This window comes from Wyeomyia smithii, chromosome 3 (genome assembly GCF_029784165.1).
Source record: "Wyeomyia smithii strain HCP4-BCI-WySm-NY-G18 chromosome 3, ASM2978416v1, whole genome shotgun sequence".
Classification (NCBI taxonomy): domain Eukaryota; kingdom Metazoa; phylum Arthropoda; class Insecta; order Diptera; family Culicidae; genus Wyeomyia; species Wyeomyia smithii.
In genome coordinates this window covers 272,870,669-272,890,389 of record NC_073696.1, presented here as the reverse complement: position 1 = coordinate 272,890,389, position 19,721 = coordinate 272,870,669, and the positions used below count along the sequence as shown (strand labels likewise).

Genomic DNA, 19,721 nt, shown 5'->3' with positions numbered 1-19,721 from the left:
AGGACTACGAGGGCAAGGAGGAGTCAACGAAAAACTAATGTACGATCGTCTGTATACCTACAAAAACTGTGCAATGCAGTCTTTTCCCTTTTTCACATTCCTTCATTCCATCATTTACGCCGCACAGTGCGGCTAAATCGAGAAACGGACGGCAAAACTATTTTTTCAAGTCCTACGTTTTCCATATCTTCTAGAAAGTTGCTTCTTTTACTGCTGTCTTTCATATGCTTTAATGGAATTAGTTACAAATTTCACCTTATTAAGGGCTCCATACCTAACTATTGAACGTGACTTGCTAGACGAATAGTTTCTTCTGTAAAGTTGTGTAGAATTTCATTACAAAACTTTTTGCCGAATACCTCGAACCATTAGAAATTGAGATTTCAGAACTACAAGACTTTTTCTAAAAAGGCTTTTTAAAAACAGTTTTTCATTCATATGTTCGACTCTAAGGCATAAAACATGACTGTATAAAATTTAGAGTGACGCAGTAAATCAAGATGAACAATTGGTTATTATATACAGTATTCATGAAAGTGCCAATGAGATGTATGAAAAAACATTGACCTTCGAGTTTCGCTTAGCGGTAGGGCTCAAAAGTTTTGTCTTCTCGAATAGTCCCCATACCAAATTCCAGCTCGATCGGACATGGGGAACACGTGCCTCGAAGCGGTCAAAATTTCACGAAAAATATCGATGAAAAAGCACAGATAGTGATACATGAAACTGTCGATATCGAAAATTTTTTTTTGATGCCAAATGTCTTAGAAATCAATTTTTTTTTAAATTAAGGTCGAGATTTAATGCATACCTGTGGTAAGGGGAATTGAAATTCACAGTAAAGGTTAAAAAGTTATCTTGACAAGAAACGAACAAGATATATGGGTGTCACAGATACAATAGCCACAGACAATTAACATACCTGTTTGTTAAAAAAATTAATGTTTCAAAAGCCGTTAATAAATTCTCATAGTTTCCACCGAAGAATTCACTAATCAATGACGAATCATCGGATAGTATGAAATAAGTAGTTCTTCTTCTTGTAGCCTATTCTGCCAACATATACCCAACGCATTTTAACCTCTTTACTTTGAAAAATATTAGAGAAAAATTATATTATAAACTAAAGTAGAACGTAGTTCGATGTCAAAATGCATTTCTACAGGCAGCGTAACAGTACGAGTGCATGAGAGAAGCAGTAAGCTTTAGTTGCCACTGCCTCATAAGAGGTTAAAGGCCGGGAATCAATTTCAGAATTCATTTGAAATTCGAAACTGCTGCTTTCGTCTTTTAAAATACATCGTCAAACTGCCAGATACAACCCAATTTCCACTCTTTGCGTTCCGAGAAAAGTGATATTGTATTTCAAGTAAATGAAAATTATAATGATTTCGAAGTGACTGGGCTGAAGAAGTAGTAAAACAAATTAAATGATTTCTAATTTCGAACAACCTAACTCCGAGCAATGCCGAGAACGTTCAACTAGTACATTATCAATACAATATAAATGATGATGATGCTACAGGTTTTGTTCAAAGCACTTGGCTTAAACAATCTTTGGGTTTCGTTTCATTCTGAATCTTTTGAACCACATAATAAATTAGTATGGAATAATTACTTGTTGATTTTAGAGATATCCCATTCGTATGAAACCTGTTTGATTAGAATAAGGTATGCAATCTTTGAGTTCAGAGACTTCCGGTATTTTGACAATTTGATACATAATGATCAATGTAAAAGTCTGACTGTAATAAAACAATTAAGAACCGGTGGGGCAACCAGACCTTTTATTTGACCCCGGTTCGGCCATCTCCGAGGAAAGTAAATGAGCTAAGAAGTCTCCGGAGAACATTACTTTTTATAACTTCTAATGTGGCTCAACCACATGTTTAATCATTATGAAATTTATTGGGTAAAGTTTCTGAAGACAAACCGTTCAAACCGTTTGATTCCAACTATGTTCAAATCGGTTGTGAAGTTTCTGTGGTAATAATTGTGTTTTGTGATTTTTACATTTTCGGTACATAACGGACAGAGTTACAGTTCGATTATAATGGAATTCAATAGCAACCTATGAGGCAACAAGACCTTGCATTTAATCAAAATATTGTGAAAATCGAAAATGAGTGAATTTAAACAGTTGCTGGGAAATGTATCTTTACATAACTGATTTATGTACTGATCTGATTTATGTGTATTTACATAACTGAAACACATGTTCAATCATGACCAAATTTATAAGTTAAGGGTTTTGGTGATAGCCTGTTCATTTGATAATAATTTTGTTAAAATCAGTTGGGTAGTTTCTGAGATAACGATGTTCCGTAATATTTACATCTTAGTACATAACACATGTTCAATCATGACCAAATTTATAAGTTAAGGGTTTTGGTGATAGCCTGTTCATTTGATACCAATTTTGTTAAAATCGGTTGGGTAGTTTCTGAGATAATGATGTTCGTGATATTTACATCTTAGTACATAACCTCTGAACTAAACACCCGATTAGAATGAAATTCAAAAGCAACCTACATACAAACATATATATATAGAAAATGCTCAGCTTGTTGAACTGAGTCGAGTGGTATATGACGTTCGGCCATTTGGATCACTTTAAACCCTTTGGTTTTGCCAGTAATAGTTATACCACAGACGTGCCTTTTCATTATCAAAGATAAAAACCAACAGTAATGCCGCTTGCGTTGATTTAAGCAAACGTGCACACCCATTAGCAAAGACAAAAAGTAGGAGGGTGGTATTCAAGACACGACCGCATGACGTTGACTACCGTATTCTTATAAAAAAAAATATTCCATTGAAGCAAATAGTAGAGGGAATTGCAACGCTTCTTTTACAAAACTTCTGTAACAAAATTTCGAGGCACCAAAAGGTACCAGTTGCCGATTATTCTCGTTTACTGGTTAGTCCGTCCAGAATTCCAGCCATTTTAGTATTTTGCAGTAGCCATTTATTACTAACAGCCACCAGCATAACGGGTGAAACCGGCACGAGATGACCGGTACTATTTTGTCTTTCCTCCTTTCAGCTGCTAACACCTAGCGCTGTCGTGAAATTAACATCAACATAAACATGCATTTTTGCAAGGTTTTTTTCCGCTAGCAGCAGCAATTGTAAAACATAAAATTCAACTAACCGCTTCTATTATAAAACTGCGAGGCACCAAAAGGTGCCAGTTTCCGATTTCTTGTTCACTGGTTTCCGCCCAGAATTCCAGCCAATTTAGTATTTTGCAGTAGCCACCAGCATCACGGGTGAAACCGGCACGAGATGACCGGTACTATTTTGTTTTCCTCCTTTCAGCTGCTAACACCGAGCGTCCGTATGTATCCGGTACGGTTTAGTAGTGAAACTGATGGGGTGAAATGTTCGAACGATACGTTTTATACCAAGGCTTCGTCAGATAATTAGAAAGAAGGCGGGGCTACATAGATGATGGAATGATAGAGACAAATGTTTCTTGAAAGCTGCGCCGGCCGCTGTCGTAATATTAACACCAACACAAACATGCATTTTTGCAAGGTTTTTTCCGCTAGCAGCAGCATTTGGTAAAACAGAAAATTCAATAAGCCGTTTCTGTACCAAAATTTCGAAGCACCAAAGGGTGCCAGTTGCCGATTATAGTTTCCTGGTTAGTCCGTCCAGAATTCCAGCCATTTAAGTGTTTTGCAGTAGCCATTTACTACTAAAGCCACCAGCATTACGGGTGAAACCGGCACGAGATGACCGGTACTATTTTGTATTTCCTCCTTTCAGCTGCTATCACCTAGCGTCCACATGTCACTGGTGCGGTTTTGGAATCAGAATGATGGGGCGCCGGCCGCTCTCGTGAAATTAACACCAGCAAAAAGATGCATATTTGCAAGGTTTTTTCCGCTAGCAGCAGCATAAACATCGGAAACAGAAAGTGACAACAACAATGACAACAAAGTCAGATCAATTGTATCCGTTAGTGTCGACTATGTTTGGGAAGAGAGGTAGTGATTGGCTGCGCGGTATGATTTAGACAATCGATATTAATTACCAATTTTTCAATAGTGTATCTCAAGCAAAAGTTTGTTTTTGTTACATAAATTTAACCGTAAAAGAATTTCTGATCGATTGATGCCAAAACCTCGAAAACCTGATTATAGATGACTGCAAAATAAGCGCTCAAAACCTGACCACTTTTCTCTGGTTTTCCCTGGTTGAATTACTAGATTTTCAAATTCAGGGGCCTAACTTCGATATAGACGTTAGTCAACGTCAAAATCGTTTTACGAAAACAAGTTAGTAGGCAATAACACGTCTGTTTGTCTGTGGTTATACCTTTCTTCTTTCACATACACGCATTGGCATTGCTCAGCATTGCAGACATCGTTCAAACACGGAGAAGTGTGAATGCTTGAAAAATCCCTGAGAGAAGCATACACGAGATGGACACGGCTCTGACCCGGCACGGAGGCATTGGGAATAGCGCTTAAAGATTATCTCGAAAGGTTGTGTTCAAAAGGCTTGAGAAGCGTAGCATATGTCTCGTTCTCAAATAGAAAGAAGGGTTCTATGTCTCGCTCACTTTGCAACGCTGGAGATAGTTTAGCGTGCATTCCTTGACACTATGAGAGTTGGATTCATGAGGTGCGCAATAGCTGACAAACGGCCATCAAAAGAACAGCGCGTTTGCGGAAATAATTAGGTACTTCGAAAATAAGTATCTGTGTTGTAAATAAAAGTCGAAAATCGTGAGTTCCACGGTTTCTGGTATCATGAAAACAATTCAAATAACTACCGATCAGAAAACAAGACTCGGAAAAAAAATCGTTCTTATAGTGACAAGGATCACAAGCGCGTAATTGGGGTTATCAACCGCGTGATAAAAAAATATATCTGAGCGGACTTTTGAAAAGAAATCAAAACTCGAGTTGAATTACGTAAATTTAAGGTATAAAAGGCATCAAACCATGACCACACATCTGCGTAATGGACGACGAGTCTTATGTTAAGGCGAACTTCAAACAACTTTCAGGAAACGCGTCTTATACTTTTAAGGATAACAAAAAAGATGTCTAAGTTTGGTTAGTAGTTGGCAGTACCCAAGAACAAAAAAAAAAGAAGTATTCTTTCAAATTTTTCTGCACTGTAGTGTTGGATTTTTGGTATAAATTTAGTACATGTTGTTGATAACAAAACCCTAAGTACCAAAAAAAAAATCAAAAGTCTCTTAAACAGAGATTAGTGCAACGCGTCGAATTAAATCATCGAAAACGAAGGGAACCGAAATTGTTTGCGCACAGTCGAAATTGAGTAATTTTAATGAAAATTTGAATGAAAAAACACACATGCTGTAGTCCAATAAAATACCGAGTAAAATACGTCCAAGGAGAATTTCATAAAAACAATCAAGGACATGTTCGGAAATCATCTTCATGTATAGACAACGGCATCTTCGATATAAGATTTCTACTCCAATACTGAGATTCTCATGTTAAAAAAAACTGCTCCAACCTCATCAGGTGGTTCATAGATCAAAAATGCTACGTTCTTAAATTTAATTAAACTGAACAATAACATATTCGATCCAGTCAACAGACAGAACTTAGATAAAATTTCGCAAAGCATCAAAAATGTGTATAGAATGAAACAAGTTTTATACATGTATTTTCAACGTTATAGTAACGTTTAAAAATTTATGTTCGATTGTAAATTTTATTAAAACTTTTCTTTAACTTTTCAGTTACAATTGATTAATGTTAACATGTACATTTTAACTGAGAAAAATAAACGAGAACAGAAAAGGACAATTTAGACTTAGAAAGTCCCGCCTGGATGAGAAATTTTTTTTTAATATACATATATTACCTGCATTACTGAACCTAAACTATATAATTGTATGGCGCTTCTTTTCTACTTTTCGCTCAAATATGATAAATTTGTCGCTAATACCATCACCAAAAGAGTTGCTAAGCAATTGAGGAAAAGTCTTCTTGACAATTTCTTTTAGATTAACCCAACCTGCAACATCACTTTTCCTAGCAAACAAATAATTCCCATCACCAGCCCTACATCGATCCTGATCCGACTCGATCCACCTAACAGCCAGCCGACATACGCCACCTGCTCTTTTCCGCTTTGGATTTGATCGAGCGTGTTGCAGAGGTCCTCCTCACAGCGATGCCACTCTTCGATACTGCTGTTTGTGTTCCCGTGCAGCCGCAAGTGATCAAAAAATCCCTGAGACGTAGCACAACTGCCATAGCCACACCCGGTGGAGTAGATGTGTAACACAAACCTAGCCGTCGTCAAGTTCATCCGATTGCTAACGCACCTGTAGCCTTCATCAAAGGGATGCTCCGCGGTGCACTCCTCTACGATCATGTTCTGCGCGCAGGCTGACCAGCTGAGAGTACTTTTGCAACGGTAGCATTGCAGTGCTAGAGCTACATATAACTTACTGATAGGAAACAAAAGTACAGAAAAACTTTGAAATTACTCACCACCAAGGTCGATGGTGACCAGCACGAGAAAAACAATCCAGTGATAGCTCAACATTCCGACAGACTAATGAATCTGCCGATCTGATAAAACGCGACTAGCTGAATTTCTCGAATCTTAATTATAATTATCAAACGGTTAGCGTTTCTTGATACCCTGTGTTAATTCAATTTGATTCTGGTAATTATTGCGCCTCTCGATGAAACATCGATCATTAGAGCTTAAACAACATTCTTCCTGCGTCACTTGACCATCGTCAGTCGAACGAATTGAAGCATCACGCGTGTAGATATTCTGTAACCTTTCAAAACATTTTTTTTTTCAAAATTAGGTTTTTACATCTTCAACTTTCGATTAGTTTGATCAGCAGTTTCAAAATGACGCGGTAAATTTCATTTTAATAGAAGCTACCTCTGGAAAATACTTGTATCAATTCTGGTCTTGATCTTTGTTCTGTTTTCTTCATGTATTAAATTTACACTTTTATGTTTTTCATATTTTTAGGAAGAAGAATCGATTCGACCCTTGGGATGAAAATTCCGAAAAGTACATGGTCTCTCGATATTAGTGGTTTTCGGTTATTTTTTTTATCATAAATAAAACACATTAAAACCGAAACAGTTGAACAGGTCGATATATCATGAAATTTTACGTATTATTATCTAATGCAAGCTGTTTAGAAATCAGTAAATGGAAAAAAATCTTGATAAAAGACGCTAGAACAAAGCAAAACAGAAGTACTTCTGTGTTATTACTGTGATGTTTTATTTTTGTAACCGATCGCGTACAAGTCTATTTCACGCCCTTTTTATGGTATTACATCCTCATATTATTTTCAAACAGCTCATATATCATGCTTACATCATTATAGAGACAATTTAAAACTATGTTCGTGCTAGTTTCCACCAAAAAATCGTCTTCAAATTCCCTACAAAGCAAAACCCTCTCGGAACATGACCTTCTGTAACATCTTCGGACTTCGAAACTAGTTATGAATATTAACGATCACCGTGAATCACGAAAAAAATTGAGCATCACAACATTACACAGAGGAGATTATCTGGTTAATTGCAACACATGACATTGCGTAGTAATAAATCCACGTGAGATGTTGATAAAGTGACGATTCGATCGACGTTTTTTTTTTTCACACATGCGACATTCACTGTCAATAATTCTACTGTTTGTATAACAAATATTCTCTGTTGATAGAAGCCAGTCATCGATAATGCTTCGTGCCAATAAAGTAAAATTTATCATCCGAAATCAATCGTCTCCGTAACAGAATTATTCATTTTAAATTGCATCCATTGCCAGCTATCGTACTGTTTTGAAAATTTCAGCATATAAAAACGGTAAATAGCAGCTTGTATCAATCAACAATAAACAACTAAACAAGTTCTCACTGATGATGAGAGCGAGAAAAAACTCGGTTCGCACATGCAACCGCGTTGAAGTCTCTCAAGCAATCTAACCTCTAACGGCTGTTGAGAAGGTGATAATTTCTCGATTCTGGAAACAAAAAAGCAACAGGAAAACCGACACTGGTTCAGCCCAAACTTGTTATTGCAAAAAATGTAGCCCCGATTTATGCACGCTAAGCCCAAAACCAGTTTACTGCCAAACTTTGCAACGACAAATCCGCGACATGCTGTAAGTGACAAGTTTTTCCCACCGCTAACCGCGCTGCCAGCTTAGGTTACACCTCCCGGAGTCCCCGACCCATCACCTCTTAAGTAACGCTGCTTGGGGCTAGTGCGTACCATAGAACCGGTCAACCTTTCCCGTAACGCAACGCGTCAAATATCGAACGAATCTCGCGCTCGCGCCGTAACCTTGAAAAACTATTAGTGTAGGTATTGGTGCGACATCATTTGCTCAACCGTTTCACAATCGGAGGCAGAGTTTACAGCGCCGTGCGAGTCGCAAAACAGCGACAAAAAATATGAAAAATTTCGCCACCAGTCAGTCAGGTTTCAGCCAACGGCGCGTGTAGATCTCTGCTGTCGCTTTTCCCCTCCTATCAAAACGTGCCCAAATCGGCAGTCGTGTGTAGGCTTAGTACGGATTTATAACATCACACAAAGGGAAGACAGATGACGATGACCGGTTTGTTTAAGCTGACTTCACCGCTGGTGCTGCTGCTGTTGCTTGCCACCATCATCCCTGGAGGCGTTCTCGGTAAGCTTGTCACAAAGAAGCAAATCCAGATTATTTGTACTTCAATCTAGCTATTTTCTAGGACAAAATGAAAACGATACGGAACTCGAGAGTAATCAGAATGTGACTTATGGCTGTTGGAATTGCATCTCCAAGTACAAAACTTGGGTCGACTGTCAGAACAGCAACGAGAAGGAATACTGCGAGACGGGTGATATGAACCCGGATGAGGTGGCCTGCATGAAGAGTTCGGTGAACATCCGGATTACGGATGGGGATTCGTACTTCTATCGAATCGCTGGCTGCGCCATGAACGAGAGTGCTCTGCAGCAGGCCTATCTGGAGCAGTTTGAGGTCACTTTCAACCAGACGGGTGACACCAACGTGACACTGGTGGAATTCAGTACCTGCCGGGGTTCACTGTGCAACGTAATGGATGAAGAAGCGCTGCTGCGGGGACCGGTTCGAGTGGTGAAGCTGAACGTGATTGACGTGAGCAGTGGGGCTCCGCTGGGTAGGCAGTTTGCGGTACCGTGGCTGACGCTGCTGGTAGGCGTGTTCGGATTTTGGCTAGTTATGTAACGTGGTTCGCGGAGCATTGAATCCATTTAAAAAGTGTAAATAACTTGCCATAACAATAGTTTTTTTTTCTTAAGTTCATCTGAGTTTACGTTCGTCTAAAGCAGACGATCAAACACCGGAAGAGATTAAAGCTTCGAAACCTTCAAAACTCGACAGGTAATTTGAAATGCTGTGTGATGACTAATCCAACTGCGTCTCGTTTTAGAACGGGAAATACCGAGATTTGCAGCTCCTCTACTCCCGCATCATTGTCGGCTAGTCTAACTTAAGTGCAGTCGAGTGAGACGAAGTGATTTTTTTTTCATTCCACGGTAGTGCACTGGGTCTAGTGTTTGTGCATGATGTGTGTGTGTGTATACTAAGTCGAACGTCATCCGGGCTGGACTTACCCGCAAGTAAACCGCACGATTGTTTGTGACGCGGTGCCATTCATTCGAACTGTCATCGTAGCTAACGTACTTGTCGCCGTTTACAGCGAAAAATGGAAGTGAAAAAGTTGTTATTATTCGCATTGTCATGTAACACTGGGGCACAGTCAGATGTTGCGAATTTCCAGCTGGGCTTCCCATGCGAAACCATTTTCACGGCGGATCTGTAAAACTTTAATTATTTCGTCGAAAGTAATTGGCTTATTACTTGTTATCCACACCGGTAATTTTTTTCTTCGTTTGTTTGTACACTAAGCAGAGTTGAACTGTAAGCCAAATTGCCGGTCATGCTGATACTCTTGATGAATGAGAAAAAAAAATGCAAAAACATTCCACCATTCTCGAGTGTCGGCGGTTGGGAAGCGAGAGAGTGACGAAAAAGAAGACGAAAAAAGCAGAAGAACAACGAGGGGTCATCAAAAGGCTTCATAAATCCGGGCCGCCACGACTTCAAATCACACTGTGCACCCAGGTTGTGAGTTTTTTTTTCGTTCGATTAAGTTGGGGCGTCGCAAAGTGGAGCTTCAATTTAATTGTTTACTATTAGTGGTGCAAAGGATTCCCACTACTGCGGCAAACTGTGACGCAAATTAACAATAAGTCCAATAGAACTCAAACTAATCTTGAAGCCCGGATTGTTTGAAGTGCAAATGCGCAAAAAAGCTTAAGGTGGAAGTTTTCGCATACCGACTGATGAATTCAGGCAATTAAAAATTTACAAGTTGCCCGTTTGTTTGACGTAATCTTCTCTCTCAAGCGATCTTATTATAATTAACTTTCTACTCCCGTTGTATACAATCAGAACTCTTGTACTAATCATTTTGTCCAACTGACTGAAAATAATTTCGTTAATACTTAAAAATTCATCTAAACGATCCTTCTTCAAGTTTTTCAACTAATACTGTGTTGAAATTTCTTGTAAAAACCGAAAAAAAAACATCTTTCGAATGAAGCAATTGCTATTGAAACATAGAACATATCTCTAATTTTCGATTTAATTAATTTCGAAAATAGATATCTGTTATTAGCGTTTAATATTTCAGTTACTAACTTTTATTGACAATCAGCGCTCAGATGAGTTTTTCACAGTTATGACTTGCACTCGAGCAATTATGGACGCATAGAGTTACAGGAAGTGTTGTTGGCCCTTGTTAACAATTTGCTTCCTTGTAATGATGATGATACAAACTCTACAAAGTTTTGACTCTTATCCTTTGAACTCAAGTCATATTTTTTCAATTGCAGTTAGCAGCGTGCAATAAAATTATACCCAATCGGTATTATAATCGCCCCGTCGAACCTTTTTAGCTAACTTTTGTAACTTAATGACTGAAAGTACGCAAAACTTGCGTACTTCAGCGTCACAAAACTTTAAAAGCAGTTTGTTTTGTTGCTGAGCTTAGAATATTCTGATCGAAGATAAATCTAAAACAAATTTTAATGATCGAGCGGGGGCCTGGTGTGGTTGGTAACGTCTCCGCCAACCACGCTCGACGCCTGGGTTCGAATCCCACCGCCGACATAGGTGTCGATGGTTGTGAGGTGGCGTGATCCACTCACAACCAACCCAAACTGGTCTAGTTTCAATCCTAGCCGACACCGGGAGATTTTCTGAGGCGAAAAATCTCTGGGATCACGCCTTCCATCGCATGAGGAAGTAAAGCCGTTGGCGCCGGTCCGTTAATAAACGGGTCGTGAGTTAGGGTCCTGGGTGTGGAGTCGCCTCCCTGGGCGTCGGTGATTGGCCACAACAGTGGCGGAACTAGACCGACGGAAAATAAGCGAGAATAAAAAAAAACAATTTGCTTCCTTGTAATGATGATGATACAAATTCTACAAAGTTTTGACTCTTATCATTTAAACTCAAGTCATATTTTTTTTTTAATTTCAGTTATCAGCATGCAATAAAATTATACCCAATTTGTATTGTCAGCGCCTTGTTGAACCTTTTGAGCTAATGACTAAAAGTACGCAAAACTACACTAATTCCTTATGATGATATTTTTCTCAGCGTCACAAAACTTTGAAAGCAGTTTGATATGTTGCTGAGCTTAGAATATTTTGATCGTAGGTAAACATAAAACAAATTTTAATGATTTAAGATTATTTTATTCAATACTCTGACCAATTTTAAGACCATTGGCTGTTACCTACAGCTTTTTTAAGCATTCTGATTTTTATTTATTTTTTGATTTCTAATGATTTCTAACTAAAGCTTCGATAATAATGTTTGCCACAACTCTCTAACTTTTTGTTTTATTTTTGTTCTGTTTCTATTTACTAAATTTGGTGCATTTTCAATCTCTAACCTATTGAAATATTAAACCTTTAGTGCAGGATAATTTAAGAAAAATAGTTCTCTTCTGGGAATTATGATTGTGACGCTGTATTGGTTGAAGAGACCAGATTTTGATAAGACTTCTTACAGTAAAACTGACCAGGCACAGGAAACTCTTGACATAATGAGTGCTTCTTAGATAAACCTAACCAGAGAGGAACGTTGCGTGTTATCCCTCCAGGGAATTATGATTTGGCGATTTTGATAGACCACTAGTAAGCTTAAAGTAGAATGGTAAAATCTCACACACAAACACGGATCTAAATGATAAGCGTGTCACTTACTTCAATAGTGATACTGTCAATAATATGAAGTGTGTAATACAGACGAAGTTTGGGTATATGCTTCTCAGATTGTCATAAAACAATAGAATTGGAATATTTTAGAAAGATTAGAGCAACATTGCATTTTTACGCTGATTATACTGTTTCTACGTTTACATATTCGATATCCCAAGCAATGGCGAATTTATTTCGGCTCGAAAAATCAATCCTCACGAAGCACGTTCGATGTTGAACAAGTTACATATTTTTTATAAAAATTTCAAAAATCAAACAAAACTTTTCAGTTACAAATTTTCTATTAGATTTTCAAAAATCAAACACAGGAAATTCGGATACGATGGAGATTTGCTACAGTATTTTTGAAATTGCTAACCATTCTATTGAAACAGAAATTAAGCAAACGTTGGTAACGTATGCATTAAATAAAATAGACATTTTTTTATTGATTTTTTAGAGCCAGTGGCGTTAACTAGTGGCGAATTTAAACATGCCATCCCTATCTGATATATGTTCACTGTTTAGAAAACGTGTTTGAACGTGATTTGCTCTGTATTTCTTTAGCTATGGCGAAGAGTGTGCGGAATCTCCATGCGATGGTTTGTTCATTCAAATCATTCCACCCTAATTCAAAGAAGTCGTTCATAGTTAATCTTTTTTTTTTCGGAGGGATATTTAAGATCGGGTATTTATAAGATTCTTGCGTCGCTGGACAAAGGAAAATCCATCGAGAGAAAGCCAGGAGTGGGCCGTCATACGGTGCTGACAGACACCAAAGTACAACAGAAGCTGAGAAGGATAACCGAAGGCAAAGTGGCGAAGTCATACCGGTCGTTAGCTAGAAATTTTGGAACAACCGGTCAAACAGTAAAAAAATATTTGCGGAACATGGACATTGTCACGAGGAAGCGTAAATCTAAACCTGAAGTGTCAGAACAACAAGCTGTAACCCAAAAACGGCGCATAAAAAAGATGGCTGCAGAAATTTTTCCAGCCAAACGACACGTTAAGGTGTTGATGGATGATGAAACTTATTTGACTCTGGATGGCAACGATTGGCAAAGAACTGAATATTTCACGTCTCCGCATAAACCTGTAGACGACAAAGTGAAATATATTTCGCATGCAAAGTTTCCCAAGAAAGTTCTCTTGTGGCTAACCATAAGTGAAAAAGGAATGTCAAATCCAATACTTTTCCCTTGGGGTCTGGCAGTTAATGTGGAGGTTTACAGCACTCAATGCTTTGCTGAAGTCTCCAGGTTTATAAAGAAGTTCCACGGAAATGATGATATTGTGTTTTGGCCTGACCTTGCATCATCACATTACGCAAAGAAGTCATTAGAGGAAATGAACCGTTTTAACGATACCTGTGGTACCCAAGGATTCCAACCCTCCCAACATTCCGCAACTACGTCCATTCGAAAATTTCTGGGCTAACCTGAAAAGAAGAATCTATGCAGACAATTTTGTGGCAAAAAATACTGATGAACCGATTAAGAGGACGAAGAGTGTACTAAAAAATATCCCAACAAGCCTTTTTTCGAGTTCTATAGCTAATGTTCCAGCTAACTGCCGCAAAGTAGCCAGAAAAGGTGTAAATTTATTTTTGTAAGAAACAATACTTATTCTCCATGCAAATAAAAAAAAATGTTCGAATTTATGTATTGTGGTTTTTAATTCAGCTCACTTTGAAAAATGTCTACTTTATTTAATGCATTCGTTATTAACAAAATTGATTTTATTTAGCAAAATAATTCGAGTACATGGAGGTTTACTCGAATCAATTCAATGATGCCGTATCATTTGATACATTGAACATCTCTAAACAATGAAATTCAATGACATTTCTATCATTTATGAACTTTTATGAACACCAATGCCGTTTGACGGAGAAAATCATATCAAATAAGGTAAGTTTTGTACGTGGATCCAGTAATCCAAAGTTGAAAAAATAAAATATTCACGGATAATTCTCAGCTGATTCCGGTTCCTTGATACACATTTTCAACCTTTATTTGATCATTTATTAGAGGCTCTTACAACGAAACATTTTTCTACCTTATCTACCGAAAACGGGATTAGAACCGAACGGGATTAGGATTAGATCACATCACTTTCAATGCGGTTTGCGTTGTAAGAGACCTATAAAGAGGAGATTATTGAAGAGAGAGAATAGGAGAAAACAACGTAGAAGGTTAGGTGTTTCCGTGCTATCATAAGTAGTACCGCTCACCGCGCAACGCATGTGCTGTTTGAGTAAACCGTTGCATAATTTAGTCAATGATCAATCAGAACAACATTCGAATTGTTGTTTTGCGCATGACAAACAGTAAAGTAGCTATGGAAATCGCCTTTTCAAATTTCGTTTAGCGATAGGACACAAAAATTTCGGCTTCTTGTTCCCATGAAAAATCACAGCTCCATCACGCCGTGGCCTTTGTTCTAGAATCAGGTATAATCACAACACTCAATTTCCACAGACGAGCAGATGCTACCTTTCGTTCCATAGTCTGAAATAGTATATTTTCCCGATGTTTCTTTGTTGGAGTAAAGTGCTGATACTAGACACCTTAAACGGCGGCCGCATGACACTGAAATTAATAGATAACAAAACAAGTAGCGATGAAGCTTTCCTTTTCTTAGAAACTCTAGGTGACAGGAACAAAGCCAAGAATTGAAAAGCATGAAATTTTCGATAATGAATTTTTTTTATGTCAAAAGTCTTAGAAATGCATCGATTGTTGAGATCCTGTATTGCCTCTATTTTTTTGTTTTTCAAATCGACTTTCTGGAAGTCAGAAAGTTTCGAGCTGGAAGACTCCCCCAGAAAGTCAATGTTTATTCCAAGAAATTTTTTTGAGACAACATCATATCTCGATGTTCCATGCAATTTCAAGACATTTGGTTCTGAAAAAAAAATCGATTTCGATAATTTCATCAACTTCTACCTGGACATTTTTCCATCGGTAAAAAATATTGAATTTTGACCGCTTTTAAGCTCCACACCCCGAAGTCCGACTGGGCAGAAACTCAAAGGCTCTGGCGCGCCCTAAACCCCTCATGGCTATGCCACAATTGTGTTTGTTGGTTTTCGAGCACATACCGAGTAGTAAAAAAATTTTCGACGCCCTACCGCACCGTTTCATGCGGTGAATGATTGTAGAAACGAGCGACCACGTTTAAGCAAGTGCTGCAATGTTGTTTCGCATAGACATCAGATGTATTTTGAAGTAGTGCGTTGATGTTTTTAACTCATATTATCAGCCGATAAAAGCAACACCGGCGACCGTAGAAACGATAAAAATTACCGCGGAATAACAAGTCTCTCTGCGATGTCAAAACTTTTCGAGTTTATAGTATGCGGTGTACTTCAAGAGCGTACTAAAAACTATATCTCCTTTGATCAGCATGGTTTCATGCCTGGCCGACCAGTGGCTACTAATTTACTGCAATTTACTTCTACCTGTATTGCGAGTCTGGAACAGAAGGCTCAGATGGATGTCACATATACCGACTTGAAAGCAGCTTTTGACAAAATTGACCACCGAATACTGCTCTGTAAACTCTCCCCGCTTGAAGCTCAAGTCAACTAGTTTCGTGGTTCAAATCGTACCTTTCGGATAGAGTACTGCAAGTTTAAATTGGTTCCTGCACTTCGCAACGTTTTTCTAATGCGTCAGGAATTCCTCAGAGAAGCAATCTGGGTCCACTGCTCTTTATATTATTTTTTAATGATGCCGCCCTTTTACTACAGAATAACTGCAAGCTAGTCTATGTGGACGACCTAAAACTTTATTTCGTTGTGCGTACAGTTGAGGATTGTGAACGTCTGAAATCATTACTTGATATTTTTGCCAATCGGTGTTAGAGGAATAAGCTGTGTCTTAGTATCGACAAATGTGTAGTAATGACGTTTCATCGCATCCCCAAGCCTATTACTTTTGCGTATAAAATTGATGGCGTAACACTCAGGTGAGTAGATCAAGTGAATGACCTTGGCATCCTGTTGGATACAAAAATGTCGTTTGACCTTCATCGTCCGGCGATTATTTCTAAAGCGAGTCGTCAACTGGGAATCATCTCGAATATAACTAAAGACTTTTCCGATGCCCACTGTTTCAAGGCTTTATACTGTGCGCTAGTTCGTCCTCTTTTAGAAACTGCTGCTGTAGTATGTGCCCATATCAAACCTCATGGAGTTTAAGAATTGAGCGCATCCAGAAACGTTTTCTTAGACTGGCCCTAAAGAATTTACCATGGCGCAATCCATCAGAACTTCCACCGTATCCTGACCGATGTCGACTCCTGGGTTTGGACACACTGCAACGACGACGAACAATTCAACAAGCGTTATTAACTGGAAAACTTCTTAACGGAGAAATCGACTCACCTTGGTTGCTTTCGATTCTAAATTTGCGAGCGACGCAGAGAACGTTGCGCAACGATGCGTTGCTTGTGCCTAGGTTCCATCGATCATTTTTTACTTATAACGAACCATCACTGCGTGCATTCGTGCCTTTTCAATGGTATAAAACTGATTTGTATTCAACGAACCCAGCCATAGATTTAAAAATAGGCTAGTGTCAGAGTGAGTTTTAAGTACAAATACAAATACAATACATATGGTGGATTTGTCGCATGGTTCATCTGTTTCATTTCAATGCTACATTGAAGCGGGCGCTTCCATATGTTTCCTTACTATTGAGATATATGTTCTACATATTTTAAAATTCTTTGACAATTTCCTAATTTTCTGCTATGGAAGGCTAACAACTGCCATTTTTTTTAATAGACATGGGTAAAAATTCTAGGAATCAGCCAGAAACTTGATAAAATTTGGAGTTTCATTGAATTTGGGTAAGTTTTTTATTTTTTTTTTTTAAATAGGCATATGCTCAGAACTATTGCATCGAATTTGATGATTTTTTATTTTTAAAACGTCACGTAATTTTTATGAGATATGGGTGGTTGCGTTACGTATTGTTGCTAAGAAAAAGAATGGGGTTTCGCGTTAAGTAATTCATGGATGCCGCCTTATCCATATTGTTGCATTAACCCAATTGAATCATGAATCATATCACTTGTCAAAGTAAATCCTGATCAAAAACCCACCTCACTAACAAAAACGCCCTACCGTGATCTTTATATGTTTTTTTTTTTTTAATTTTTACTCATCTTTTGCTTGGCAGTTCCCCTCCTTTATAATGTATCCCGTGATTTATTTGTCTTAATTTTTTTTCTTCCTAATTGCTGGGATAAATTTATAAACTGGATTACATTCACTGTAGTGTAAATTTTTGCGGATATTTTTTAGATTATAGTTTCTAAAAATACTTGGCAAATTTGTCAACTCCGAGATCATAAAAGGGAAAACATTAAAAAAGGAAAATTTGCAGAAAGAATCCTGAACTTATTGCCCCTAACACTGGTTACCTTGAATAGTGTCAACAGTATGTACAGAACAGGTAAAGATATATTGATGAACATTTTTTCCATCGTATCGTAGAAAACGTACTTGGCGGCGACGCACGGGACTAGTGACAGTTGTCCTAGCGGTTGCTAAGAAAATTCGCTGAGTGTTTTCAATAAATTGTTCTGCCAATTGAAACTAATTTAATGTCCTCTGTATTCGATCAAATCATTTAGAGCGAGAATTAGGCGACTTTGAAACAGTATTTTTAAAGTTAAAGTATATGTACGAGTCAGTGGAACTATTCATTTTTTTTATCCTCGCTTATTTTCTGTCGGTCTAGTTCCGCCACTGTTGTTGTTAAAAGACTAACCGAACAAAAAACAAATTTTGGATATCATAATCTAATTGCATGGGACTGCAATGGCAGTTCTCGGTCGCCTATCAAGCCTATGTTCCATCCATCCATCCCATTTGAGGATCATAACTTTTGCGGTAAAAAAAAAATGAACGAAAACACGCACCTTCGAAACTAAACATGCAGCATCAATCATAGAAACCCATGAATCAGTAGAAAAGGCAGGTAGAAAAAGTACCTGGCGAACATGGACATACATATCAGGAAGGGCCAGTCCCGTCCACTTTTCTCGGAGCTGCAGACAATGGCGCAGCGGTAGCACCTGAATAAGAAGTCGATTTTCGCGGCAAACCGCGACGTGGTGGTGGTGATGGACGACAAGCCCTGTCTCACCCTGGATGGCAACGATTGGCAGGGCACTTCGTATTTTACTTCCCCCACGAAAGGAGTGAGCACCGTGGTTAAATTAATTTCCCACACCAAGGTGCTGCTGGGGCTGACAATCAGCGAGAAGAGGATGTCAAAGCCGCTCTTTTTTCGCTCCGGACTGGCCATGAACCTGGCTCCGGGCAAACCAGAAGCGTAAGATCTGCTCCAAAAATTTTGTCACGAAAACCTGAATTGATAAATAAAACGAAGAGAGAACTAACTAATTATTGATGCGATTTTTTTATATATTTAATTAGAGTTTGATTTCTTTCCTATAAAAAGGTATTATTTTTGGTAATCGTGCATTTTGAGAAATAACACATTTTTCAAGTCAAAGATATTTCTTACAAAATATTGAACAGAATTAAGAAAGACAAAAAACTTGTGAAACTAAGGAAAGGACAGAACTTCAAAAAAGGCGGAGCCACTTACAACATTTACAACATAAAAAAACTAACTCTAGGTAATTGCCAAACACGTTTTTCTCGAAACTATGAATTTTCAGTTGTGCCAATTTCAAACAAAACACAAGATACACAATCGTTTGATTATCACTGTGCACAAACGGCGATATATACACAACTAACCCGATTGTAATCAAAAGGCGTGTTCTTGCCTCATGTATTACATGGCATTCGAAACGTTGGAACGTTTCAAGAAAAACGGTTAGTTCGACTTCACAGTAGCATTTCGAACTCTATTCTCATATCCACCATCAGTTAACGTAGAACAGAATTTTGTTGTCTCCCAGTCGCACAGCTGTAATATGCAACACGTAACAGCGTAATAAACTGGAGCGTGACTGAGGATGTTGTACTCTTGGTATCAGCTTGCCGACCTTATAGGAATTTCCAAGCCGTAACACGATACAACGCTCAGTGCAGTGGGATAAAAATCAAAACTTCATAATCTTGTGGATTTAACGCGTTGATGAAAGAAGAAAAGTTGTTAATTATCTCTAGAGCTACAAAATTACATAAAGGTCTCATAAGATTCACATAAGCAAAAGCGTCTCAGATGACAGAAAAAAAAGGTGGAGCTACTTACAGCTATAATCTAAAATATACATCGTGAATGGATAGAAGCTATTTTCCAGTTGATTTTAGGTTCATTCATTCACAGGTACGATTCTACCCTATTCCATTCTGTCCTTAGATATACAAGTGTGCTGGTGATTAGTTAAATGCTTCGAAACTGAAACAAAAATGACTGAAACATTCAATACATCTTTTTATCGGTTTACTAT

General features: G+C 38.1%; 3 protein-coding genes across 9 annotated transcripts in view; 1 reads left to right on the top strand and 2 right to left on the bottom strand.

Moving 5' to 3' along the window:
- The window catches only part of LOC129732389 (high affinity cGMP-specific 3',5'-cyclic phosphodiesterase 9A), a 446,233-nt gene that overhangs the window by 42,947 nt on the left and 383,565 nt on the right, over positions 1-19,721 (bottom strand). The window lies entirely within an intron of this gene.
- On the bottom strand, positions 5,760-7,180 carry LOC129732394 (uncharacterized). The gene is made up of 2 exons (XM_055693246.1): positions 6,492-7,180; positions 5,760-6,434 (listed from the first exon to the last, which is right to left on the bottom strand). The coding sequence occupies exons 1-2, from the start codon at positions 6,544-6,546 to the stop codon at positions 5,995-5,997; spliced, it is 495 nt and encodes a 164-aa protein (XP_055549221.1). The 5' UTR covers positions 6,547-7,180; the 3' UTR covers positions 5,760-5,994.
- On the top strand, positions 8,369-9,384 carry LOC129732393 (uncharacterized). The gene is made up of 2 exons (XM_055693245.1): positions 8,369-8,670; positions 8,732-9,384. Exons 1-2 carry the CDS (start codon positions 8,586-8,588, stop codon positions 9,229-9,231), a joined length of 585 nt encoding a protein of 194 aa, XP_055549220.1. The 5' UTR covers positions 8,369-8,585; the 3' UTR covers positions 9,232-9,384.

Excerpts from the sequence above, each read along its gene's own strand:
- LOC129732394 (XM_055693246.1), bottom strand. The coding sequence starts at position 6,546 with ATGTTGAGCTATCACTGGATTGTTTTTCTCGTGCTGGTCACCATCGAC. Across the intron at positions 6,435-6,491 it reads GGTCACCATCGACCTTGGTG|CTCTAGCACTGCAATGCTAC; the intron begins GTGAGTAATTTC and ends AGTTATATGTAG.
- LOC129732393 (XM_055693245.1), top strand. The coding sequence starts at position 8,586 with ATGACGATGACCGGTTTGTTTAAGCTGACTTCACCGCTGGTGCTGCTG. Across the intron at positions 8,671-8,731 it reads CATCCCTGGAGGCGTTCTCG|GACAAAATGAAAACGATACG; the intron begins GTAAGCTTGTCA and ends GCTATTTTCTAG.